Genomic DNA, 27,413 nt, shown 5'->3' with positions numbered 1-27,413 from the left:
TGACTTTAAATATGCTTTTACACCTGGTGGACGCTGGTGGGCGCTGTTTAGTATGACCCCTATTACGTAATACCCGTATTGCTGCGCTTTTGTTTTTGAACGCGTCTAATTACTCGCTATGCGTGGATTTTGACAACCACTCGAGACAAACCCCGGAGAGAAACACGTGTTAAAATTGGACGCATCGTATTTATATGAATGATAACGATTCTGGTTGAGTGTTGTGGCTTTCTGTGTCGTGACTCACGTGCCCACGAATACAACAATAGCTGTGATGCGGTTGGATCATTCTGAAAAATACTCTACTTAGACTACTAGTAACTACGTCTACGATTAGTAAGTGATCATTTATTGAAATCGACATTTTTCCTTTCTATTGTCATTAAACCTGTGATTATTTCTTGAGGTATTAACCCTTTGTGATGTAATCTCTCGGCACGTGCGAGGTGCCGGTAGTCGGTTAGGCCTACTGTGTAATGTGTACACGACTAGCTATGTATATTCCACTATGTATTGTGTACTACATAACATGACGTATGTAGGCCTGTTCTGTTGAACTGTGTGGGACCTAGCACAAGTGTGGGGTTGCTTAAGGTCTATAAACTGCTAGTGGGGGTAGGGTGGCATAGGGTGGGGTCGAATCAGTGTGAATGGAGGTCCATGAGATGATGAGGAGAGAAGTCCAGGAAATGATAATAATTGTGTTAGGCCTTGACCTGCTGATTGGCAAGCCATGGGCTGGGCACACTCACTGCAGGCATGTATGTGGAATAAGAGAGCAATCCTTGTACACGCCCTGGATCCGCCGTCCCCGTTCCATCGGGTATGCAGCATGCCCCTAAAGCTACTATATAGTGCTGCTGTGGGCTGTCACCCAATTGGCGATAACTCGCTAAACGGGATTTTTGCCTGACTGATTACAAGGTTGGTCATTTTCATTAAAAGAGTATTCGCTTCGAAACTATATAGCACTCGTAGGAAGTGCAAAGTGCTATGCACAACACAACTGTCAACTCTACCAAGAGTCTCACTTTGTGTCTGATTTAGTTTATTCCATTTCCACATGGTGGCAGCACTAGTTGCTGTAACCTTTCTTTGACCTCTGGTTATGTAATACCTTATCTTCAGTCTGGGAATGCTGCCAGCTCAGAATTCATTTCGGGACAAATTTAGATCTCGCGATGTAATCACTTATTCAAGGTCTGGTAGTGGGCTTATTATTCTTTGTATATACTATGTACCAGAATGTTATGATGTACCTTGAATGTGGGGGCACTAACCGGAGCAGGACTAGGCCGGTACACACAGGAAAAACTCACCTAGCTTATAAAAGCAGGAAAGGATTTCCTTGACACAACACCTAAAGGCTAAAAACATTTTGTAAAAAAGAAAATGTCCTGTGAAAATCCTGTGTAGGGAAAGCTTTGCTGGAGACCAGTAGATCCTTTGGAAGAAACGATGACCTGATATGATTGGTGATGCGCCCTAATGTGTTAATACGTTGAAAAATTCTGGGCAGAAATATTACATCCGAGGCCATTTCCCATTTCACTTTTGTTGGTAACATTTCTCCATCAGTGGTATCCCTCAGCCTATCTGATGTAGTCCAGATAAGGCTGACCTGCTGGTAGTGAGAACTGTAAAACACCAAGGTTATCCAGTCCTCTAAAAACCATCCGGGGATCCTCACAGTCTTCAGGTCTGCAGCTCCTGCTTGCAGGGAGGATGGACAGTGAAGGGACTGAGGTCAGTGGTGACATTACATTAGGACATTACAAAACAACTTGGGCTAAAATTATCTCCCTCATAGTAAAACAGAATTGTCATTTTCCCTCTCTGGGGTCCTTGAAGTGACCTAGTATTTGAAATTGCCCTCCCCAGGTCAAAATATCTCACCATTGACATGTTTTTTAACCTTAGTGGGGGGCCCTGGAATATTCTGGTTTCTTACTCTGGTGTTAGTTGATAATGCCACCACATTGTCATATTCACACTCACAGTTGTCAGCTGTTTGACCTCTCATCCTCAGGTTGTAAGGTAATCTGACAAGTAAGGAGGTTATCTTTCATCCTGAACAACAAACCATAAGAAATGTGGGTCTTCATCCTTTGAAAAAGGCCCAGGTTCCTTGTACCTGGTGTCTATACCAGGGCAAGCAAGAGACCCCTCCAAGTGGACAGTAGCTCGGCCAAGAAACCGAATTGGTGCAGTGGCATGCAAAAATGCTCATCCTGTCATGGAGGAAGACATTTTATTCCAATCTTTTAGCTAAGCCATGTGTTTTTCTGGTGGTCAGCAGAATGAACCATTGCTTACTCCATCAGAACCAAGTCCTGTACCCTTGTTGAAAACTCTTGGCAGTAAGCGGACCATAGATTGTGCTACGACCCCCAACTGGCCGAAAGTTAACTCGGCCAAAGGGTTGGGAGACCCATTTTAAAACTGAACGGTTGTTTTTCTGGTGGTTAACAGAATGGACCATCACTGGTCTCTGCCTTGTAGCTCTGCTGAAAAAACTTTTGGCGGGAGGGGGACGGTTGTGTCGCAAGCACCACCGGCCACCAGTACGCTTGAGGGACCAGGCATTGTCCAGACCCTTTTGCACAGATTCATTTGAAAAGGGTTTCAGCCTATTATCATCCTGTCTCATTGTCGGCTGTTTGATGCTATTTTCAGAGCCCTTGTGTGTTGGAGGCGGAGTGACCATGTGATACAGGAACGAGGGACGTGAGGATGGACGCACTCATCATGGTAAGTCAGCCACTAACTCCACTAAAGTAGAAAATACACACAGCTCTTTGGTGTCTTTTTCCTCTTTTTGTCTTATTCAGTATAAGTTGTTGGTGACAGCTATTTTGACATAGTTATGTTATCATTTATGTCTAACATTGCTCTCTCATGCGTTGTGAGGCATGGCATGTTTAGCTCATCATTCAGTCACATGGTTTACATGGGATATCGGTCGGCTTTTAGGGAGATGCAGAGGTAGAGATATTTTTTTAATTTGGAGATACATGCACATATGTTTGTCATTGGTAGGATGACCTCTCTTACCCAGGAGAATGACCTTTGTTGTTGATACATAGGTAGGCAGGATGACCTTTGATGGTACATTGGTGGGGTGACCTCTGTTGTCCTACAGAATGACTTTTTTGGTACATAGGTGGTAGGATGACCTCTGTTGCCCTAGAGATTGACCTCTGTTGATATCTTACAGTTGCTAGATCTAGAGAATGATCTAGGTTGACCTACCAAGAAAGGTGACATTCATCAACTAAACAGTGACCTCTGTCGACCTAGAGATTGACCTCTGTTGACCTAGAGAAGGCCCTATGTTGATATTTTACAGTTGTTAAACAACTGTATATTTTACAGTTGTTAAACAACTGTAAAATATCAACATAGGGCCTTTTGTAAGATTGATCAAGCCAACTAAGAAAGGTAACATTCACATCAACCTCGGAGTTGACCTCTCTTAACCTTATAATGCATAAGACTGATTTACTATGAGAATGAGCTACCTGTGGTCATGGGAGCGATCAAGGCCTAAATGTAATGCTATTTATCCCGAGCCAGCTTTATAGGGAAATGGAGTCTTTTTTAAAAAGTGTCAAAATTACAATTGCAGCAAACATAGAAGTCTGGCCAAGTGAAAATGAGCCGTATTCGCAATCTTTTTGCTGAGCAAAGATTTTACAGTTTACTGTAATCAGCATCCATTAGAGGAGAAAACTTGGGTCCCATCTCTGAATCACTGCTCCTGATAACATATGCCTCATCCTCTACCGAGGACAATGTTAAGACACATAAAAGGATGTCTACGATGTATCATTTGGCATTGTTGGGGCCCTCCGCGACGAGACTTTACAATGAGAGTTTCCCTCAGGTCTTCGGTGAAAGGGTCCAACGTCTATTTTGGGGGTCCAAGTTGAACTCTCGCAAAGGCCACGTTTTGCGTGTTTCATCCCATGTAGATGATATTCTTCCGTCTATTTCAATGTAGTTCAGTTACGTTAGGTATAATCTTCGGACCATTTGAGGTGAATTACAAAGTGTTGTGTCCAGCGTAGAAAATAAGAGAAGTTAAAGAAACTCATTACAGGAGCCTTGTTACCCCTCAGGTCACACTGCTGCCACCAGGCAATACGCTGGTACAGACAGTCTTAGGTCATTACAGGAGCCTTGTTACCCCTCAGGTCACACTGTTGCCACCAGGCAATATGCTGGTACAGACAGTCTTAGGTCATTACAGGAGCCTTGTTACCCCTCAGGTCACACTGCTGCCACCAGGCAATACGCTGGTACAGACAGTCTTAGGTCATTACAGGAGCCTTGTTACCCCTCAGGTCACACTGTTGCCACCAGGCAATACGCTGGTACAGGCAGTCTTAGGTCATTACAGGTGCCTTGTTACCCCTCAGGTCACACTGTTGCCACCAGGCAATATGCTGGTACAGACAGTCTTAGGTCATTACAGGAGCCTTGTTACCCCTCAGGTCACACTGTTGCCACCAGGCAATACGCTGGTACAGACAGTCTTAGGTCATTACAGGAGCCTTGTTACCCCTCAGGTCACACTGCTGCCACCAGGCAATAGGCTGGTACAGGCAGTCTTAGGACAATCATAAGGGGCCTAGCTGCTGGTGGGGGGGGGCCAAATTCAAATGCAGAACCCAGTCCATAAAAGTGCTTTAGACTGTGAGGAGTATCTTGCTCACAGTTGATGTGATAGGGAGGCAGTACAGGTCATATCTAAACGTGACATCTCAAATGCATGAACCAGTCTCTCCTTGCTAGTTTGATCAAGAAATTTCCAGATGCGGCCAATTTTGTAAAGGCTTGCATAGGCTGCTTTGCATGTCATCTTAAGGTGCGTCTGTTCTTGTCAGAACATCAATCGTTATTCCAGGTGTGGAACCACAGGCATCTCCCGGAGAGGTGATGGTTGTTACGTTTGTTGCAACGTTTTTCATGAAACACCTCCTCCACATATCACACAACAAAGAAAAAAGATCTGTTTGATGTCGAAGATTTGTGTTTTGAAATGACGTCATTCAGAGCGGGCATTCAGGGACACGGTACCATTGAGTAAGATGGATCCAGGCCCACCTCGGTGTGGGGTGGGAGCGGAGGGGCTTTATGAAGGGCCCTTCAACACACTGAGAGTCACAACGACTTCGTTAGCTCTACTGCTGGAGTTTCAGTTTACAGGTTTGTTTGAAATTAATTTGGACTGGAGCTACTTTACTTAGAGAAATTTTACATTTGAAACTTTAACACCAGGAAATTGCTTGCCGTTGTTTCGTTTCCTCTTGTATGATACTCTCATCAGAGAAGTCTTTTCTTGTTTTACTATTCTTTTGTTTTGCATCAATAAAGTTGTGTCAGATTACTATTGACGGTCTTTGTGCTACTTGATCACATTGGTTAGCCGTCCTACACCAACTGATCTAATGCTTTACCACTCATTACAAGACCAATGTCCAGAAGTTAATGTCAGATCTAGGGTCAAATGACACCTGATAAGCAGAGCAACTTGAGGCTAATGGCAAAAAGTATAGGGGAAAAAAGGCTGTAAAAACACTCAGGATAAGTTAGTAAAAAATATGTTCCCCAAATTAACCTGCTTCCTTGAAGTTATTTTGTGTGGATTTTGAACAGATTGCCTTTGGAGCTAGTAACTTAAGATACTTCCTGATCATGGTCTTCTACCAGGAGTCACTGTGTCAGAAATCATGGGAATGGCATCATTGGCCCTCTCTTACAAACAGTTGTGAAAGTAGGATGCTTGGTGAGGCATTAGTTAAGCAACTCTACTGATCTGACCACAGAAAAGGGTTCCACATTCAATATGTTCAGCTTAAGAAGCGTTCTGCGTTAACATTTGCAAACATGCCATGTTATCCAAATAAGGCAAACGTTACTCATTCACCGTCACCATGCTTACTTCACATTACAACAAATTATAACCCGATTGAACAAAGTTTTTAGACACTTTGACTTCATTTGAACTTTTGACCGTAACCTGGACATTGCTGGACTTGATGAGTGGCCAATACCTATCAGAGGTGACGTAATCATCTGGGCGCAGATCGTTAGCTGATCAGCTGTAGTGTTGTTCATATAGTTCATGGAACTCACGCAGACAAGTTGGTTTGGGAAAGCTGCGGCAAACTCAATCTTTAACTTGTGTTTCTACGACTTGTGCAGACGAGTTGGTTTGGGAAAGCTGTGGCAAACTCAATCTTTAACTTGTGTTTCTACGACTTGTGCAGACGAGTTGGTTTGGGAAAGCTGCGGCAAACTCAATCTTTAACTTGTGTTTCTACGACTTGTGCAGAGAAGTTGGTTTGGGAAAGCTGTGGCAAACTCAATCTTTAACTTGTGTTTCTACGACTTGTGCAGAGAAGTTGGCTATCTGCAGAACGCTGGCAGAACTTTTCAGTTTGTTTTTTAAATTTTTGGTTACTCAGGTAAGTTTGTTGTGTACTTTTATTTATGTATCATTTTGATATTCAATCATTTCTGTCATCAGTTCAGTTTTGTAAGTAAAGCTTGACCTGGTCTTCATGGGGTCCCCTCACTGATGTATATTCGAATATTGAAGGAAAATTTATTTCTTCTTCAATTTCTCAGATCCGCCGACGTCCACATGACTGAAAATGAAAAAAAACCAAAAAACATTTTATTGGGTTGGAGTAGCATTAAAGTTGTTTGGGGTGAGCAGCCAAACGGATTGTTCAACATGCACTTTAGTCGCCATTGCCAAATGATATTTTATCCTCCGTCCTTCAAGGGTTAACTGTGATTGCTAGGCCTACGTGATGAAGTAGTCGTTTGATAAAGTCTAGTCATGCTTCAAATATTTGGAAGTTGTTGGTTAGACAATAATATCGTTTAAATAGCGGACATCATTTGTACATTTAGAGAGCTATTTCTTGTTGGCCTGGTTTGTCGTGTTTGCCTGTTTTGTAGTAAGACCTGTTGGAACGAGGCTTCTAAAACATCTATTTTATTGGCCAAATATTGCAAAATTTCTTTTGGTTTTTCCAATCAAATTTTTTTTTTCTTGCAATTTCTATTTTCACAAATCTGGATTATTTTATTCGTGAAAGTGTAAATGCCATGGAGTATTTGTTGGTTGGCAAACTTGAATCTTTAGAGGTGGCAGACAAAGGCAGACAGACACCTCCAACCAAACGCTCCCTCATGGAGGCTCCTAAGAATAGACGCAAAGTGCCTTCAGTTGTTTTTTCTAGGGCTTGTCCTACCACCGTCCGCCCTCCAGTCTCGTCAAACCCTCCATCTCAGGAGGGATAAATCACACACCTGAGGTCAGACCCTGTTAAGAAGGGTCAGACCCTGTTGAGAAGGGACACATCCTAATATAGATTGGCTCTTTTGTCCTTCTGCACTGGCATGGCAGTCTCGTTGAAGATGTGTTTATCAAAGGTACACCCCCAACTGGTTTTTGAACACTCGGACCCAGTGATGTCAGGGCATGCGTGCTGTCCCGGAGATGTGCCCTGATATGTCCTGGTGTTGAATTATTTCAAGTTGGATGGACCTTGGAGTCTAGGCATGATGAAGTACAATAATACTGGAATATGACTTATGATCAAGGTTGCTATTACTTTGTGTTTCGAGTTGTTCGAAGCAGATTCCAATAACTAATTACATGTAACAACGGGACAATCCCAGTGTAGTAGGATTAAGAGCTTTTGATTGGCTCTAAAAGCAGGACTATCTTGGTGAAGCTGATTCGAATGGATCTGATTGGACAAATAAGACAGGAAAGATATTTCTCAAACTGATGGATATCTGATGTTTGCTTTGCTTACGTTGATGCCATGTTTCCTTATATTTCAGACTCGTCCAGATGTACCTGTACAACCCCATCTTCGATGACACTGTGATGTATCACAAGCCCCATCACGGGGACATCGCGTATGAAAGCTCATACAGTGATCATGATCCGGGTAAGTGTCCCACATAAATGATAGCTGGGGTCTCCCAATGCTGTCAAACTGTAAGTTTCCCTCCCCTGCAGGATCAGGCTGTTCCACTGTAAGTTTCCCAACCCCTGTAGGATCTGGCCGTTTCACTGTAAGTTTCCTGCCCCTGTAGGATCTGGCTGGTCCACTGTAAGTTTCCCAACCCCTGTAGGATCTGGCTGTTCCACTGTAAGTTTCCTGCCCCTGTAGGATCAGGCTGTTCCACTGTAAGTTTCCCAACCCCTGTAAGATCTGGCCGTTTCACTGTAAGTTTCCTGCCCCTGTAGGATCTGGCTGGTCCACTGTAAGTTTCCCAACCCCTGTAGGATCTGGCTGTTCCACTGTAAGTTTCCTGCCCCTGTAGGATCAGGCTGTTCCACTGTAAGTTTCCCAACCCCTGTAGGATCTTGCTGTTCCACTGTAAGTTTCCTGCCCCTGTAGGATCTGGCTGGTCCACTGTAAGTTTCCCAACCCCTGTAGGATCTTGCTGTTCCACTGTAAGTTTCCTGCCCCTGTAGGATCTGGCCGTTCCACTGTAAGTTTCCTGCCCCTGTAGGATCTTGCTGTTCCACTGTAAGTTTCCTGCCCCTGCAAGATCAGACTGTCATACTTTGTGTTTCCCTCCCTCTGCAGGATCAGTGATAAAGGCCCATCATTATTCACATTGTGGAAACGGATTGTTTGACTACGAGTACAGGATGCAGGACATTAATCGAGACTTACAGGACGCTCTTCACATGCCGTCACAGACGCACATGTCACAGGCGATGGAAGTGGCTATTCCAACAGAACAAGGTAGGATATGACCTTTGGCACACTGCGCTTAACCACTATTACTCTGTGGTTCATTTCAGTGAGATTGTCATATGAAACACCACGTCTAAAAGTCACTGCAGTCACGTGTCAGCCCCTTCTTGGTGGAACCATCTTTTCCATGCCACAGAGCAGCGCATGACATCGTGTCGGCCCCTTCTTGGTGGAACCATCTTTTCCATGCCACAGAGCACCGCATGACGTCGTGTCGGCCCCTTCTTGGTGGAGCTATCTTTTCCATGCCACAGAGCAGCGCATGACGTCGTGTTGGCCCCTTCTTGGTGGAGCCATCTTTTCCATGCCACAGAGCAGCGCATGACGTCGTGTCGGCCCCTTCTTGGTGGAGCCATCTTTTCCATGCCACAGAGCAGCGCATGACGTCGTGTCGGCCCCTTCTTGGTGGAACCATCTTTTCCATGCCACAGAGCAGCGCATGACGTCGTGTCGGCCCCTTCTTGGTGGAACCATCTTTTCCATGCCACAGAGCAGCGCATGACGTCGTGTCGGCCCCTTCTTGGTGGAGCCATCTTTTCCATGCCACAGAGCAGCGCATGACGTCGTGTTGGCCCCTTCTTGGTGGAGCCATCTTTTCCATGCCACAGAGCAGCGCATGACGTCGTGTCGGCCCCTTCTTGGTGGAACCATCTTTTCCATGCCACAGTTTTAGCAGTATTCGTATTTTATATGAAACATGACCATGTTGGTTTTTGAATGCTCCCCGGAGGTAACTGCTCACATTTGCATCAATTGACTCTGATTGTTTGTGTCGTATATTTTGATTCAAGGATGATATAATGATTACATCCCATGAATGTGAAAGAAGAGAAGGGTCTCGGATGTAAAATGTTTGTTGACCAGAGCAATTAGTTGAACATGTGTCATTACTTAACGCGGGATATGTATTGTTTTGGTTATGTAATATTGATGATACGATAAGAGACTCTAATTAGCTTGAAGTTGTGGGACGAGGCCATTCAAGGGGACAGGCCAGATGAGGTCAAGCGCTAAGATCAACTAGTGTTGACAGGAACCACTTCATCTGGCCATGGGAACCACAGTCTAGGATGTTGCTGTAAGGACTGGTGGCGACCTCTATTGTTGGCAAGAAAAATTGTCTTGCGGATGCCAACTTAGTTGTTTGATACTTCTGCATACATTTTTTTAATTGTCGTTTGAAACGACTTTGGTAGGTCTTGATAATGACTTCTGATGAAAAGAAAATTGTTTTATCGCCGGGTTTATAAACAATCGCAGTTGGAGTGCATGCGACAGGATACTCAGTGATTCAGCTAAGGCGGGCACAGTATTTACTGCCACACCTCTCATTATACATGTTATATAGTTGCTCATTAATGCAGACCGACTTATAAGGGTTTTAAACGCACCCTAGTTGAAGTACTTATATCTGAATTGAGTGATATCTCGAGTTGAGACTGAAATCCTGCCATTGAAGAGCTCTGTATGGGCACTCTCCTAAGTGGATTACAACAGACATAAATAATCTAATTCAATTGGTATTTACTCCTCTCTCAATCGCCTCCAACCCTTTCCCTGATAGCATTCTAATAGCAAAGTAAAGCGGCTTGAACTCTTCAACCCGTTGTTATGTAATCCCATTCAGGGTTCGTATAATTTACTGACATAACTTACCAGGCAATGGCGGTCCCTCGCCTCAAATGACCGCTGAAGTTATGCAAGGCGCGCATAACTAGAACTTGTTGAGAGATTATCTTGGGTAATACTCTGCTATAACACAGTGTTTTTTACGGCTTTCCTGTTGTATAGTGCGAGTCCTTTGAGGACATTTGAAGACAGAGGCTTGGGCGGTTTTTTATGCCCGGCAGAATAGCGACACCTGTCTGTAGACGATTATCTCGTGGCTGTCCAATGCTTTGTTTGTACATGCAGCCTATCATACAGCCTATTAGCATGTTGGTCTCCTTTTTTGTGCAAGACGTTTCAAAAGCGTGTTATTGGCATGTCTAGTGTTTTGAGTGCTGGTTCTGAGAGACAGGTGGTGTCACTCATAGGCTAAGCAGAAATCACTATCGCTCTTGAGGGGGGGGAGGGGGGGGGGACAAATAGGAAGCAAGGGAATGTCATTTGTCTTGGCCCCCCCTTCATAACATTTCTTGCTAGTGGCCATTTCTCAGCTTGGAGTCAACAACTGGCCTGTTGTTCACTTCACAGCTGATTACCTGCGACTTTGTTTACAAACTCAATCGATAGCTATCTTGAGTAAACTTTAATCAAGACCGCCATATGCCCCCCATTCTTCACACTTGGGACTTTACTCATGACATTGTGATTATCAACATGAAATGGTAGGGAAAGGCTATCAAAACAGTTGGAGAGATTATTGAATTGCTGAAAGAAGCAGACATGCCAGGTAGTCAAACACTGTTGTGGATGTTCTTGGATTATGAGAGTGTCGTTAGGGGCTGTGAATGAAGCCATTTGATAAGCTTTGTTACCATTTGCCTTTGGTATCAAATGCAACATATACGGGCGATTTTCAGCAAAGTGTACCGGTAACATAAAAGACACTTTTCAGAAATCAAACCTATTTTTTCCTGATAATTTGGCCTGATTTTGCTTATTTAGTGAATTTCTAAGAACACTAAATAAGTTGCAAAGCAAGAACAATTCTTAATTACAAGAAAATGCATTTTTAAATTTCATGTGTTGTCTTTTTTGTTACCGAAGTAACAGGAAAGACATGTCTTTGTTGTTACCATGATTTTTTGGTCGAAATGCTTAAAATAGTTAAAACTGAAATAATAACTTTTCTATCTATTTCAGAAACATTGCTTCTGATAAACTGCACTTTGTTTCAGGAACAGATATTGAATTGTTAAAGGGGAAATGCGTTATGTCTGTCGAGTAACAAAAAAAAACATATTATGGTAACAAGAAGGACAAACTATGACAATGACGTTTTAATAAATTTTTATTTAACAAGTTTTAAAATATTTTCAACTTCCAAAGTTCACATAACAATTAACAATAGAAAAAAACCCTTTTAAAAAATAAAACAAGTTCTTCAATGAACCAAACAAAACCAAATAACAGTTAAAACTATTTTTATCAACAGGTTAAAAAAAATTGCCTCTTCTCTCTGTCACACGTCTGACCAGTTTTAGAGCAATATCAGTGTATAGTAAAAAGGAACAAGAACTATACTAAGCATGAACAGTATAAAAGACTAAACATGTTCAGAAAAACTTGGAAACTACTCTACATCAATGCAATGATCGTACGACACCTCAGGCTCAGTTACATAGCTTCTTTTCCCATCGATAGCATCATCTTTGTTAGAGCAGTGGCTAATTCACTGTCAAGAGTGAAAGGTGGGGGGCCATCAAATACTACCTTATCAATTATGAACTTTTTTTCAACTGTCAAAATATCATCTCTCCTTGGCCAGTCATAGGTATGCTGGGTGCGACTGCCAACACGCTCCAGGAATTTGATTTTGACATTTTCTTCATCAATCAAAATGTCAATAAGCCTCCCAATGTAGAAATTGCGGGTTTGCCCCCGTGTGAAAAGGACCGCATAGAAATTCTGTTCTTCTAGTCTTAACTCACTGGCATGACTGGGCTCTTTTTCTTCACTCACTACTGTTGTCTCAATATTCTCAGGTACTTCAGTGCAGTGGTTGTTGCCCTTTTCACTACGCCAAACCTTCCACAGCATATATTCCTGCTGTTGTTCTGGAGACAAAGTGGAAAGGTCATCAACCACAACATCAAACCCTTCTATCAAACGCTTCTCAAACAGATTCTTCTGCACCATACTAAGCTGGGCTTCTATCTTTTCTATTGCTGTTGAGCTATGCTGGCTGCTGTTTGGAATTATTGGGAACTCAATTTGTTCAGGTGAATGGCAGGTACATACACCACAAGACCCCTTGCAGTAACACGACAGGGTGCGATGTCTGAAGCAACCAGGAGATGCGACATGAATTTGGTGTATTTTAAGGGTTCCTTTGACAGATTTGATCTCATTCTCAATTCCATCTAAACTTGACTCAACACCAGACATGTCTTCCGTAGTGACAACAAACAACTTGACATTCAAATTACCATCTAACTCTTTGAGCATGCTTTCCAGGTCTGATACATCCCTACCATATGCTACCGCACGATCTGCAGCATTTTTAATGGTTGCCCCAACACCATCTGCCGGACCCTTGCCATGACCACTCTCTAGGAAGTTCCATGAAACAAATTCGAATCCAAGATGGAATGGAATGTTACTCAGTAGACAGAAATTTGTTCTATTTCTGTATTGACTGGTTGGTCCGTCAGATACAAAGTGAAGTTTCTTAACACCTCTTGCCCTAATGTCATTGAGGACTGGATTCATATGGGCCCAAATTGGGGCTGCCCCATGTCGTGTGTCAGAACTCAGTGTACAATAACACTTGACTGAATTATGAAATGCTACATGACAGGTATGCAATGAAATTTGTCTTTTTGAAGCACCAAAGTGCATGCTCATTATTTCCTTCGACAGTTTACATTCATAATTTTCAGAGAAATCAACCTGAAGCACACACTCATCAGGTGTAATTGAACTTCTGAGATTCCTGATCTGACTGTACTGGTGGTGCACCCTAAACTGATGAGGCATGAGTTCCTTGAGCTTCGTTTCAAATAAATCACATACATTTTTAACAGTATCATGCAGCAAATCCTTACAGTGAACATTCACACTGATTTCCTGACCCTTGGTGGTGGATCGTATTTCTGTCTTGCTTTGCCATTGATAATAATCAATGGGATCAGGAAATGACTGAGGTACTAGGTCAGTGTAGATGTTCCTCATTCCATCTTTACAGCTTTCACATTTCAAATACATGCATTTGAGCTCAGAAGGAGAACAGACAATAGATTCGACAATGTCATGGATGTTGTCAGTTTTCAGAATTTTCAACTGCCAGAGCTTGTTGGCTAGCAGCTCGCAGTTTGCATGCAATTTACAAGCTGTGGTATTCCTTGCTTTCAAATTTGGAGGTACCACATAAAAAGGCCGTAGCCTTGTGAAAGATGTGTACGAAATGCAGAGATTCGGGTTTTCTGCAAGAAACTTAAACCTCAAGTTTTTCAGCGTGTCACACTGGTAGCGCTTTTGTCTTTTCTCCTTCTTTAGTGTAATTGTTTCCCTTTTGCCAGATGCAGGCCTACTAACATCATCCCTATGGAAAAAATCAATGACCAGTTTAGTGATGGCAGAAGGGGGTTTGAGGTGTCCCTCATTCAAATGTAATGATTCATTGATTTCATTTCTTCTTTTTCGGAGCTGTCGCCTTGACACTGACAGTTCCTTTTCCGCCTTTTCAATCATGCGATACTTTTTCAAGAGTTTCTTTGCACAGTCAACAATAACATTCTTCTTTTTCCTACTCCTGGAGTTACCTTCATTTCTGTTATTCTTGATTCCACTTTGGACAACAAATCCAAAGGTCAGCTGCTTTTTTATCTCGTCTTTATCCCCTGTTTTGACAAGTTGCTCAGCTTTAGTTGCCGGGGATGCAGGAACACCAGCATGAGTGCATGTACCACTTGCCTGTATTTCTGTATCCATGGGAAGTGTTTTGTTTTTTCGCCTTAGCTTTGCCATTTCTGCTTTCAGTCGTTTTATTTCTTCCTTCTGGGCTTTGATCGTGCGGTACGCCTTTTTCGACTCTCTCCGCAGTTTCTTTCGACCTGCAATTTTTTGGTGAGAAGGAACTTGGCCTGGTGTGACAGCACCAGCTGGGGTTGAAGGAGGGGTGAGGAGTGCCTTCCGACGTTCACAAGCTTGTTTGGCTTCCCTTCTCTGTTCACGTTTTTCTTTTCTCCATTTATGTCGCAGTGATCGCTGTTCTCGTGGTTGAAGATCACTGATTGTTTTCACCTTTCCTTCAGCCTTGCATTTGCGGTAGCTGAAGAAAAGAAAAACTATTCTTACTGAAAAATAAGACACACTATCAACACCAGTTACTACACGGACATCAACCCCTACTTCAATCATCAACTTTAGGCAGCAAGAGAATTTCTTTAGAAAGACATTTTTCAGATCGGTACTGAAAACAGGGGCAAAACTTCAGCTTTTGCCCCTCCCCTGCTAACTATCATACACTCCCCTGGAAAATGAAACTGCCTCTTGTTTACTTACTAAGCTCTCTGTTTTTCTAGAGATGCAGCATATGCCTGTGGATCTTCTTGCTTTCTTTTGGCCCTAAGGGCCCTCATCATCTGGGTCTTCGTCTTTTTTTTAGGGGGCATCTTCACACCACTAATCTGGTCCCAGCCACAAACTGAAAAAAATCAGTTTTTTATTTTTATATATTTTAGATAAAAAGGGTGAAATGGGACTGTGTGTTTTGAAGAGAACAGAATTTCTATGGTGGGCCTATTATGTCACATCTTCATCAGTTTGGTGGCAGCAGTGGGTCTGGGGTGGGGGTCCCATTGTCATAAAAAAAGGTCGGGCACTGGCAGGGGCGGGGCAGACTCTAGGGGTGGTGAAATTCGGGGAGGCCTAGTAAGGGCAAACGGGTAGGTAGGTAGAGGGGGAGCTGGAGTGGGGTTCCTTTTGGCTTGGGTAGCTATGGGTGGGTTGTGGGGAGAGAGGTAAAAATTTGGGCAGGGTCTGTACCGAGGCAGTAGGTAGGAGTAGGTACCTACCTAGGTACCTCTGGTAACCTACCCAGCTCCCCTCTCTTGCTCTTTTTTTAGGCCTGCTCCACTAAAAGGAATGAGTGGGTTAAACGATCTAGCCTCTTTACCCAAATTTGTCTTTGATGTTACTAGTTGGTCTTTTATGTTACCCCATGAGAGTAACAAGAAAGACAAGTTATGGTAACAAGAAAGACACACCCAAAAGTTTTTTGGGGAACCCTGTAGAAAATGTAGACACAAACATGCCTTTAATTATGGCAAACTGTGTCAGTTACACCATCCAGGTTACTGTTTCAGATTCTTCTTGGTATCCTCCTCTGTTTTGCAGTAACAAAAAAGACGTTCTATTTGTGAGACACATCAGTTTGAAAAACTTACCAAGCTATTTTCTCCTCCCAACAGCTTTCTGAATTTCAAAAATGGAGCCAAAATGGATTACTTACATCCTGGTACTTTCAGAAACCAACACTGGTGACATCTATTGAACATTATTTTAATTATTTTCCTCAAACTGTAATGATGGTAACAAAAAAGACATTGACCAACTCAAATTTGCGACATAGGTTTTCAGACTAATATTTCTGGAAGAAAACTGGGAAAAGGAGAGCAGAATGTGTTTTATGCAGCTTAACATTACAATAAAACTTATATAAAGTTTTGTATTGAAAAGATTCACAGAGAAGTGAGAAAAATCATCTCTAGTAAAAGTGACCCAACTAAATACGGGTAACAAAATGGACATTTCGATCATAAAAACCGTCCCATATTGATGTATTTTCACGTAAACTTGACCAAACAATTTTTTTAAAGTTGAAAAATGTATTTTCCAACAAAATAATTTACCTCTGGGTGTTTATTTTTGTTTAAATGGCTTTTATGTGATAATACACTTTTTACCTCTAAATTGCACACTTTGCTGAAAATGGCCCATACCAGCATTTGAATCGAGAAAGAAATCACATTCACATGTTTATCTGAGTGACAAAACATGTTTTTCTGCCAGCTTCTTTTAAAGGGAAACTAGGCTTCTAACACCCAGTATAACCTGATAATATGGCACATTAACATTTCATCATCACAGTTACATTTTGTTATGCACATCTCTCTCTGATTGTTACCTAATATTTGGATGGAGCATGCATGGGTGTATGGAAGTTCAATAGAGCCTGTAAAGTAAGTGTTCCCTCCTGAGCTTTCAGAGAGCTGGACATATTTGTTGTCAGGATTGAAGGTGATTTCATCTTGTACATATTGTCTGCCTGTTTTGGTACTCAACATTCTAGACTGTCAGTTTTGCCCAAAAATGCAGCTACAATCGATACACTCAAGAAATAACACGTGCTCAGTTGAACCTCAACCTGACAATCTCACCAGTTAAAGACTGAGCATTTTACCAACTCTCAAGTCATGGCACCACCCTGTAGAGCTTTACCGGCCTCATAGATTTGCCGAGCATGACTCAACTGGTAGCGATGACTTCATTGGACAGAAACCATTGCTTTTCACATCTCCATATCATCCACCACTTATTTCATGCTTTGTGAATACCAGGCGAACAATAGGGGGCCTACTGATTCTATTGAGTGCGAGGATTGATTATATTCGCCAGGAATGCCAGCTATTATGTTCCTTGCAAGTCATGTCTCGACTGTTATGTCATTCAGAGAGTATGCATGCGTATTAGTAACTGGGTCGTTCTATGGTAGAGGAGCTTGTGTGGACTGGCTTGATGGCATAGCGATAGCGATACAGGACATTTGAATTTTCTGTGATATTTTGGATCAGAAATGTTGAATTTTGAGCAGCCTCTTCAGATTCATTGTCATGGTATGTATTGTTGATTATGTAATCTGACCTCAATTAGTTTGTCAGCATCTATTGTTGGTTGCTGGTCATTCTTCTGTTTGGATCATTTAGTGGGTGAGTACTACAAATGAACTGCCAGGGCGGGGGGGGGGAGGGTAGCTGACGTTTTGGTCGGGGGGGGGGGGGGCAAAATGAGACTCTTTGAAATTTTGGGACCCCAGATTGCAAATCTTTTTTACAGCATTGTCCAAAACCATTTCAGTTGTCCAAAAGTTCTCATCTCTATTGTTTGGGATGCTGGGTGGTGTATCATCATACATCCGCTATCACATATTATGTTGTGGCATTATTTCTGCTTGATGATTGGTGATAACTTGAGATGATGTTACCAAGAAACAGCATGATTATGAGAATATCTAAGAATTGTCAAAAACCTCTCATCAAGGAGTACATGTTCTTGATATGTTCTTGAGTGAGAAGGGTAACTTATTGACAGCCTTTAGTAATTCAAGCAACCAAGTTCCCCCAGTGTAAACAGTGTAAATGAACCAACATGGCATTTACTCTGTTGATATCTGCTTCAGGGAAGTGCATTGCTCACATATTTCTAGCCAGTCCTGTGTCTGCATGCTGTTAGTATGTAGACGTGTTTACCTCCCACCTACCTGGTCAGTATTGACCAGATGTTTTTATTCTTTCATCTTGTTGATGTTTCCTCTCAAGCAAGGTTACCACACTCTCGATGAGAGAAGTAGTGACAGGTACAACTGTTGAAGGTTCAGAGGGAAAGCACCCTTTATTCGAGCAGGTACAACTGTTGAAGGTTCAGAAGGAAAGCACCCTTTATTCGAGCAGGAACAACTGTTGAAGGTTCAGAAGGAAAGCACCCTTTATGCGAGCAGATTTTTGGGTCTTCCTGGTGGAGTATTTGAAGGCTCGACTCATTGATAAAAGCACTTGATCTGGTCAACTGAGAACATTAGTCCACCCTTTTCCATGGTCATGTTGGACATGTTCTCCAATGAAAGAAGTTGTTTACTTCTCGTCAACCAGAGCATTTCCAGAACAGGATGTGGATGAGTTTATGCTCAATCAAGGTCAGAATGACTCAATGATCTCAGACAAATCCTTTTGAAAGCTACACTTGCTTCAAACAGAAAAAAGGTGATCTGATTTTGAGCAGCTCTCATCATGGATCTGTTTGTGTTCCTGGCTGTCCCTTCCTGATGAAGCAAACAAGTCTAGCCCACCATTAACATCACGTATAATCACTGACCTTGAATCTCCCATTCATGGCTTTACCAACATAAGCTCATTTCAAGCTGTTGTGTTGAATGGACATATTGGTTCATTCTGAATCGGATGTGTTATTACTGAATCAAACAAATGTTGTCCATTTCCTGGTGATTAGTTTCAAAGTTGATTATGTTTGGGATATTTCAGTTGATAATTGTTCCGTCCACTTGATTATGATCAATGACATTGTCAGACTGTGGCCGTGGACACTGATGATTGGTCCAGTCATTTCAGTCAGTTCTATTACATAATTGCACCAATATCAAAGTCCATTTTCCAGCAGTTTTTGGTATTATGGTTCCTTACTTACTTACTATCGCCATCAGTACGATAACAGTTATGAAATGCTTGCTATCTCCTCCACAAAACTGTACACATCTGTGTTGCTGTCCTGGCTCAGTCAAGTGTGAAGTGAACCAGTGTACCGTCATCTGGCTGGGACAGCAAATGTGTCAATTTGAATAGCAACCTGTGGTAATAGCAATTGGCTGTAATAGCATTGAATATATCTCCCTGGTGTTACCACATATTACCGTTTCACATGAGATCGATGGCATAATGTTGTGTTGGCAATGACCTGCAATAAATATTGATATGGTGATGTTTGAAATGTTATAAAATGACCGACAGGTTCAAGGTCTCATGAGCCTCTTTTCCTGGAAATGAGTAGATCTGACTCGAGACATTAGACCCGTGCTTGAGTGATTGCTTTTGTTAGACCATTCCTTCTTTCACCTGCATTTCAGAGATTAAACTTCAAATTCTATTTTTGGCTAATATCGCATTGCTCTGTGTCGTTTCAGCAGCACACATGTATGGTGCACCATGTGGGGGGATGTACAGCAACGGCACTCGCCTCCACAGCCCTGGTGGCTTCACAGACTTGAGTCCAACGGGCTCACCCCCTCCTCCACCCCGAGTCTACAAGCCGTGTGTCGTCTGCAATGACCGCTCATCAGGATATCATTATGGAGTCAGTTCATGTGAGGGATGCAAGGTAAGAGATTCGGCATATGCTTACCATCTATATTTATGTTTTGTCGGATGTAATTCTGGAATATGTTGATAGTGCGTAGGGCAGGCTGTGGTGTCCTGAAGATGGTTCACTGATGAGACCAGTTGGAGTCTAGTTCGTTCCTTTTTCTATCAGCCACGTTAAATACACCAGCTGAGTGCCAGACCCTTAGGCCTCTAGTTACTCTTTCTTACATTTCTCCCCTTGCTGACAGCTCAGGATCCCTATGAAATATTCCCCTTGCTGACAGCTCGGGATCCCTATGACATATTCCCCTTGCTGACAGCTCGGGATCCCTATGACATATTCCCCTTGCTGACAGCTCGGTATCCCTATGACATATTCCCCTTGCTGACAGCTCGGGATCCCTATGACATATTCCCCTTGCTGACAGCTCGGGATCCCTATGACATATTCCCGTTTACTCTGCAGGGTTTTTTCCGTCGAAGTGTTCAGAAGAATATGCAGTATACGTGCCACAAGGAGAAGACGTGTGTCATCAACAAGGTGACACGTAATCGCTGTCAGTATTGTCGCCTCATGAAATGCTTTGCCAAGGGGATGTCCAAAGATGGTAGGTGCCCTACGACTTCTGAAAAAAAAGGTACACACCGTCGTCTGTGCCTTTCTATGTGGATTTTTGCAGTTTGCTCAAACGAAGCATTGTCATGGTGCAGTTATTGTGCATGCAAATTCCCTGAAACTTGGCATTTATAGTATTTGTATATCTGTCAATATAACAGCATGGTTGAAAGTGTGTCTTTACACAACGGGAAATATTGTGTTTTAATGGAAGTCTGGATGAAACTCATTCAGTGCCAATGATTTACCTCATGTGGACTTCACGTCTTTTCCAGCCGTGCGAAATGACAGAAACAAGAAACGAAAACAAAAGCCCGACTCATGTGCGTCGTCACATTCAGTTGAGGATCTGACGGAGGACGAACTTGGGCTCATTAGCATATTGGAGCAGGCTCACACGGAGACGTTTCCGATGGAATGTAACGATGAGAGGTATAACCTGGTAAGTGGAAGGGCACACATCACATGAATCTTACTGTCTTCTTTTTGAAATGGCTGTCATGCTGGGTAGTTAGGGATATTTGAGGGAACTAGCATCACTGACAACACAGGTCTGATGGTTGTATTTGCCCTAGGAGGACCTATAGACAAGCGTTACTAGCATCACTGACAACACAGGTCTGATGGTCATATTTGCCCTAGGAGGACCTATAGACAAGCGTTACTAGCATCACTGACAACACAGGTCTGATGGTCATATTTGCCCTAGGAGGACCTATAGACAAGCGTTGATAACACTATGAATGTATGAGACCAGTCTGCCTCTTGACAAGTTTGGACATGAACGTTACCTAATCACAAATGATTTACCCATATCGAGCATGTCAGAGCAATCAAACCCTTAATAGGCCTTCATCAATCCATCCTGACCATAAGTACGACCAATTTCTGCTGCCATTCCCACGAGAAAATAGAAAATCATTTGATGTGTTCAGGTCATAGGAGGGTTTGATGTTTTACAAGAAAAATTTGAGAGATCGAGTGTCAGACTCGTGACGCAGTGGTTGTGGTCGCATGTCAATGCCAAGCTTAAAGAGAGATCCCATCATGACTTGTAAAACCGAGGGTCGTGGGGTCAAACCCCAGTCTGGGTGCCACGAGCTCAAATGGGCCTTGTGTCCGCTGATCTGATAGTTACAGTGGCTGTCATCACCAACATGATCAGTGAAAGTCGTTATCAACCGTCACATCTTATTTGACAGGGTCCACTCCAGGAAGGTGATGAGTTAATCCTATGGGAGAGAGTCTACGAATTGTCAACTGCTGGCATTGTGTGTATTGTGAACTTTGCCAAGCGAGTGCCCGGTTTCTTGAGTCTCAGCAACTCAGATCAGATCACTTTACTCAAGTCTGCTTGTTTAGAAATAATAGTAAGTATTGGATGAACATCCCATCACAAACCAACAAACGATGTTTCAATCCCATCCAAGAAGAGTATTGCTCCTGGTCACTCAATGCTGAGGAATCTGGGTTAAGCTTGAGCTTAAAGAGCTTCTAGGCTCTGGCAACTAACATTCAAGTGAAACCCTGCTCAGTGCACTACCTCCCCTCAAAGCCAAATAACCAGAATGGCACTTTGAAGCTGAAATCGACTGGACTTCTCTGCCGTGCTTTAGCCAGCTGTTCTGCAGAAGAGGACCACATGTATAATGGCAGTTATCACCTAACTTGCTTTTGGAGTTAGCCATGCAGACTTTAACTTACAACTTATAAATTCTGAATTTGTCTTCTCCAGATTTTGCGTCTTAGTTCCCGGTTCAATGAAGTAGACAGCACCATCTCCTTCTCAAATGGTTTGACTCTCAACAGAGAGCAGCTCCAGTGTGGTGGGTTTGGTGTCATCACGGAGACCATCTTTAACTTCGCTGCCTCCATGAAACAGTTAAACGTGGATGATACAGAGTATGCGTTATTGTCGGCTGTTTGTTTAATAAGTGGAGGTGAGTTTGGCAGATAAGATGCAGACCTGAATTTGTGGCAGTGTCTTGCACCCTGGGAAGGTACACTGGGGTATCAAGACTAACTCGTACAACACAACTCGGCCATTGAGCACCAAGAGTCTTCACACCCTCAACACTTGGATGAAGAGATGATGGTCCGATCCCTGTTTTGGTGTTCCATCTCTCACCCATGTCGCAGAATGGCCCACTGTAGTGATTCCACGATAATGCTATCATTTACAGACTTAAGAAGTGATGTAAAGTCTGCTGAGATATAAGAGCTAAATGACGATGATTGCTTTCAGATCGGTCGGGACTTGAATCGAGTGAGCGGATTGAACATATGCAAGAACCGATCCTGGCGGCGCTCAATCATTACGTCAAACAACAACATCCACGACAGTCACATATATTCGCTAAAGTTCTCATGAAGTTGACAGATCTTCGTAGTATAAGTGTTGCAGGTGAGTCATATGGTCTTCTTGTGAGGTGACGGGGGGTCCTGGGACAAGGAACTTCCCTTTCTTACTTCTGTTAGATTGGTGGCTCAGAAGGTCAACAATCACAAGGTATGATTTAATCAATTTAACTTGGTATCTAACTATGACCATGATACTGAATTGATGACAATGATGATTTGGGTCGTGCAGTATTAAACTGTCTTTCTGTTCTCCAGGTGCTAAGACAGTATTGAGCATGCAGAATGAGATGTCACCTCTCATACGCGAGATGCTCGATCGGAAAGAGAATGTACAAATCCCGCCAATCCCGGTTAAACAGGAACAGATGACGCAACTGTAACCGCTGCCTGGCCACGTTTGACCGTGATATATGCTGAAGAGACAAAGCAATGCTGGGATTGCGAACATCCGGTGATATGCTGGAGTGGTGTTAGTCTGATTTGACGCTTGATGAGAAAGTGGAAAAGGTTCCTTTCATATTTGGTTCAGCTAGGAACGTGTGTGAACATTACTTGAAGTCTGGAATATGGCCGAGCACTTTCATTGGTGACAGGCCACAACTTTGAAATAAATGGCTGCTACTTCTTGCAGACGTTCATCCTAAAAGTGAAGTTCGACCAACCATTTTGAAATGGCCAAGGAATTGGAAGTTTCTCGCTGGGGATCAATGGACAGACTCCAAGTTTGCAAAGACTGAAAGAGATGTGCGTGTTAAAGACTTTGCATTATTAACGATTTTACGTTAGAGACTTTATAAAATGTATTACCTGAGGCCATTTGTGCGCATAATATGTTTGAAAATGGGAAAGAAAGCCATGAGATGGGACTTACTATATTTGATATTAGACTACAATGTGGCTAAGGTTGCATGTTCTCCTCAAGTTCCTACATGTCTCACAGAAGGACAGTGCCATGGCAATAGTGGCTCTAAGGGATGTTGACATGTTTATGTCTGAGGAATGTCGGTGTCATTTCCGAACTCCAATAGCCCAAGTAGTCTGTGAGATCAAGAATACCTCATGATGTCAACAAGCCAGGTTTGCCAGTCGGCTGAATGACTCCTGCTCTATGCTGTTGATACACACACCTTGATTGCTGTATCTGTCTAAGTCCCGTCCGTCTGCTCGACTCCTTACAGGTGTAAAACCTGCCCCTTCAGGGCCGACCATGTGAATGTAGTACATGTAGTAATTTCATTGGGCATTTATTTCTACTGGAATGACATGTATATAGAAACATTATAACAATGTATATATCGAACACACCACAAGAGTTAACTTTAAAGAGGCTTGTGTCGATACCCAGCCGTGGGACAATTCTTCAGAAAAGATTTGTAAAAATCTCCTGACATAACCATTCACTGGAATGCTCTTTAAAGGTGAAATCTCAAAATGCTACTTTTGTAATATTTGCTGCTTTCTAGGCTCATAATGACATGCTTCTTGACGCATTTGCTGTGTGCGATGTAAATGCTTCTAACTTATTCAAAAAGAGCTCTCGAATGTTTATGTCTGCGGTGAAAATGTTTTTATAAATGGCCTTCTTTTATTGAGGCAGCGTAATTGAATGATGAATTGCAAGTGTTTAGTCCGCTCGATTCAAAGATTTGATTTGGTCATGTGACATGATCCTCATCAGCTCGAGCTCAGGCTTTCTAGATTACAAATTCATTTGAAGGGACATCAAGTCATAAACTTCAATAGGAAGATAATGATGTTATGCCTGACTGCACAAACCTACTGCCAGAGCATAGGTGTATTTAGATGAAGTTCAGGGTATAACACGCCCTGGTTTTATATGAATGAACAGTATGTAGTGAATTGTATACTTTATATTGCGTAGGTTTAGAAACGAATGCATTGATCGTCCCGGTATATTGTCTTCATATGAATTATACACTCGGAGTAAATCCACTTTTAAAATGTGGGATTTTTTTACTTTCGGGGTTGTGACGTATCACAAAAGAAAACAAGATTTCTGAAAGAGCAGTGATATTCCTGTTTGGTGTACCCCATCATTGTTTATCCCTTGCTGCTAAGTCAATATCAACTTCATAGGTTGAGCAACAAAGGTTCTGTTTACATTTCCCAATTGTTTGGAGATAAGCTGCTAACTGGTGGTGCCTCCTGGCTCTATAGTGGGGAACTATTCCTTGACCATGTTGCACATCTGCTCTTGTCCTATAATAATCTAGTTCAGTCATTTTTTTGCTTCGATTATTTTGATTGGCTGCCGGTGATTGTTGAATAAATGATATTATTATATAGGAGTTGTGATAACGTTACCAAGATAAGCTGTTGCACCAGTCGTGGGTCAGATGCTGTTACAGACCCTGTCATGGGGGTTGATCCTCACTTCAAGAATCTAGTTGGTCTAATGAATGTAACCTCAGGTATTTCCTTCTGTATGTCTTTCAAAAAACAAGGAATTTGTGTTGTATAAATGTAATAGCATCATGTGAGACTGAAATGGAGAGGCCAGTTATTGGAGCTGGCGTCGGGCCAATGTTTGAATTCAGCTACAGACCTGTCTTCACCGATTATGTTGTGTAATCTGAGTGATGACTATGTGGATGGCTGACCACAGTTCTAGATGTGTAGAGGAGGTCTTCAGTCTTGAATCGACCAATCAAAAAAGAATTTATGTAGGTCAAGGTCTGACATTGTGACATTTTCTACCTCAACAACCTCAACTCAAAACTTTCATATTTGTTTTTATAAAATCTTCAGTTTTCTGTCTACTCATCAAAATGGCTGATTGTAAATAGATGATTTAGAATTTAATGAATTATGTCTTGAATATGAATGATAGGGCCTGTCTCGCCAAACAGCCATGGTAGGTGGTTTACACATCAGTCATTGCTCGTGTGTTCATGCTGATGTAAACAATAAGGACCATATGTGTCTCTTCGACTGACAAAATGACATCATCTGCTGAGGCCTGCTGCTCCAAGAGTGTCAACAGGTTTGGGGAAGGTAAATAGTTGGTTTAATATTGGATTAACTGCCATGGCTGTTGTTAAATTTGATTGACACCTGTCAATTTGTCAATCAGTGACTTGCCTAATTGTGAAGGGTGAGATGGGCTGTAGTTTGTGAATGCTGACTATTAACCCCTGTGACTTTTGCATTTCCGGTGGAGATATTACTATTTTTAGGATTATAGCAGGTAGTTTGGCATGAATTTATAGTATGTAACAAATTTTGTGGATTTTTTATTTCAAGAATGATGTTTTGTCCAAACTTCCCATGATCCATGGTTTCCCCTCAAGTCCTCAGGGTCGGAGATTGTTTCATGGTTTTGAAATTCTATAAGATGTTAAAGGAGATATTGTTCCAGTTGTGAGACTTGGGGAGGATTGACCATTGGGTGGTTTCGGGATACATGTTTTCTCACCACATGCCACAGTCTTGTTCGAGAGCCAGAATAGTGCAAGACATGACTGATGGTGCCCTCTCTTGCCATCTGCAGGAAACAGAAAGTCTCCCTTAAGTTAGATATTGTCAAAACCTATTGATGTGACCATTCATTTACAAGCTCTCGATGAGCACTTTCTTGTGGTACCATTAATAAACCTATTGAAATGATCATTGACGATTGGTTGGAATGCACTTCATATTGAGTTTGAAGTAAAAAACGTGGCATTTGGTGGGAAAGAGAAAAAAGCATGATGTGCTAGACTTTGATTAGTGCTGTTTGATGAAATTGTAGTTGATGTATAGTCCATAGACTTTATATTATAGGGTTAGAGTTGAAATGCTTCTGTGTGCTAGAGTTAGTGAACAGTCTGGAAAGACAGCGATTCAAAGATTCAGTTGTCCATTTGGTTGATATAGGCTTTTCAAAAGAGAAATATTTGGTGAAATGACAAACAGAAATCAAGAAGTCATGTTTCCAGTCTTATTCCTGACCTAGTGACGCATGTTGTCATCGTGGATATTTGACCTGGGTTGCTAATTTGGATGTGGGTTCTCGACTGCCTGAAGTCAGTTGACCTCCAGCGTCTTGTCTCTGTTGCTGAAGTCTTTCCTGGCAACATTCAACCATAGGCATGGCACAATGATCAAGGAGAAGAGATCTGTCTCAGAAAAGAAGGTTTACTGGGAAAAGTAGACTTTTGAAATATTGCATCGCTGTGTTTCTTGGCCATGTGACGTGTAAACACCTAAGGTGAAATGTTTTATATGTCAATGCACAGGTTATGGTATGTGCTAAATTGTATTGACTGTAATGTAAGAATGGAGATCTCTGACTTTGATAATACCCCATACTGGGCCCACGCCACTGTAGTGTTGAAGGAGAGCCAATCCATGACCATTTCCAAGCTTGAATTATTCACATCCATAAACAGAACTTCATCAAACATTGGGCTGGCCTAGTATGATGTATAATCAGAAGGAAGGGATCTCATTGCATACATTCACAGTATTAGTGTGCTACATCATCAACATGTCATCTCATTATTATCATATGCCTCACCTGATATGAACAGACTGTTTCAGGAAGCGAGGTGAATAAACATTTTTACATCTTAGTTTGTCTCCGTCCCTTTCTTGTTCCCAGCTGCTGTAAGGATGAGAAGACGATACTGCTGTCAGAGGTAAACAACAGCCAGTCAGGGTGTGGAACAAACTGCCTCAGTCATTGACTCAATCAGTTGCTGATAATATACGAGAGCAGCTGACAGAAACACAAGTCGAGGCCGTCTGAAAGAAACCTGATGAATGATATGGAAAATTCGATGCGGGCACTTGGTCTTCCAACAGTCTTCTGGCCGAGGTGGGTGGAAACCGTCCTCTCTGTGGTGACACAGAGCTGGTCTGGACGTGGGAGGA

The 27,413-nt window shown here is 42.4% G+C and overlaps 1 protein-coding gene across 4 annotated transcripts; it reads left to right on the top strand.

Moving 5' to 3' along the window:
- Positions 1-268: 268 nt before the first annotated feature.
- On the top strand, positions 269-27,112 carry LOC135499752 (retinoic acid receptor gamma-like). 4 transcript variants are annotated; one of them, XM_064790695.1, is made up of 11 exons: positions 269-336; positions 2,677-2,751; positions 7,870-7,979; positions 8,628-8,789; positions 19,387-19,577; positions 20,028-20,199; positions 20,453-20,619; positions 21,380-21,547; positions 21,913-22,117; positions 22,423-22,581; positions 22,794-27,112. In XM_064790695.1, exons 3-11 carry the CDS (start codon positions 7,880-7,882, stop codon positions 22,916-22,918), a joined length of 1,449 nt encoding a protein of 482 aa, XP_064646765.1. In that variant the 5' UTR covers positions 269-336; positions 2,677-2,751; positions 7,870-7,879; the 3' UTR covers positions 22,919-27,112. The 4 variants fall into 4 exon arrangements, with proteins under 4 accessions (XP_064646765.1, XP_064646766.1, XP_064646764.1 ...); XM_064790696.1 differs by having other exon boundaries at positions 19,384-19,577; positions 20,028-20,169; XM_064790694.1 differs by having other exon boundaries at positions 19,384-19,577.
- Positions 27,113-27,413: the final 301 nt, after the last annotated feature.

This window comes from Lineus longissimus, chromosome 15 (genome assembly GCF_910592395.1).
Source record: "Lineus longissimus chromosome 15, tnLinLong1.2, whole genome shotgun sequence".
In the NCBI taxonomy this organism is placed as follows: Eukaryota; Metazoa; Nemertea; class Pilidiophora; order Heteronemertea; family Lineidae; genus Lineus; species Lineus longissimus.
This window is presented reverse-complemented; position numbering and strand designations above follow the sequence as displayed.

Bases quoted from the DNA above. Each gene is read 5' to 3' on its own strand.
- LOC135499752 (XM_064790694.1), top strand. From the start codon at position 7,880: ATGTACCTGTACAACCCCATCTTCGATGACACTGTGATGTATCACAAG. The intron at 20,620-21,379 runs GTAAGTGGAAGG...CTTATTTGACAG, and splicing joins ACGATGAGAGGTATAACCTG to GGTCCACTCCAGGAAGGTGA. The intron at 22,118-22,422 runs GTGAGTTTGGCA...GATTGCTTTCAG, and splicing joins TGTTTGTTTAATAAGTGGAG to ATCGGTCGGGACTTGAATCG.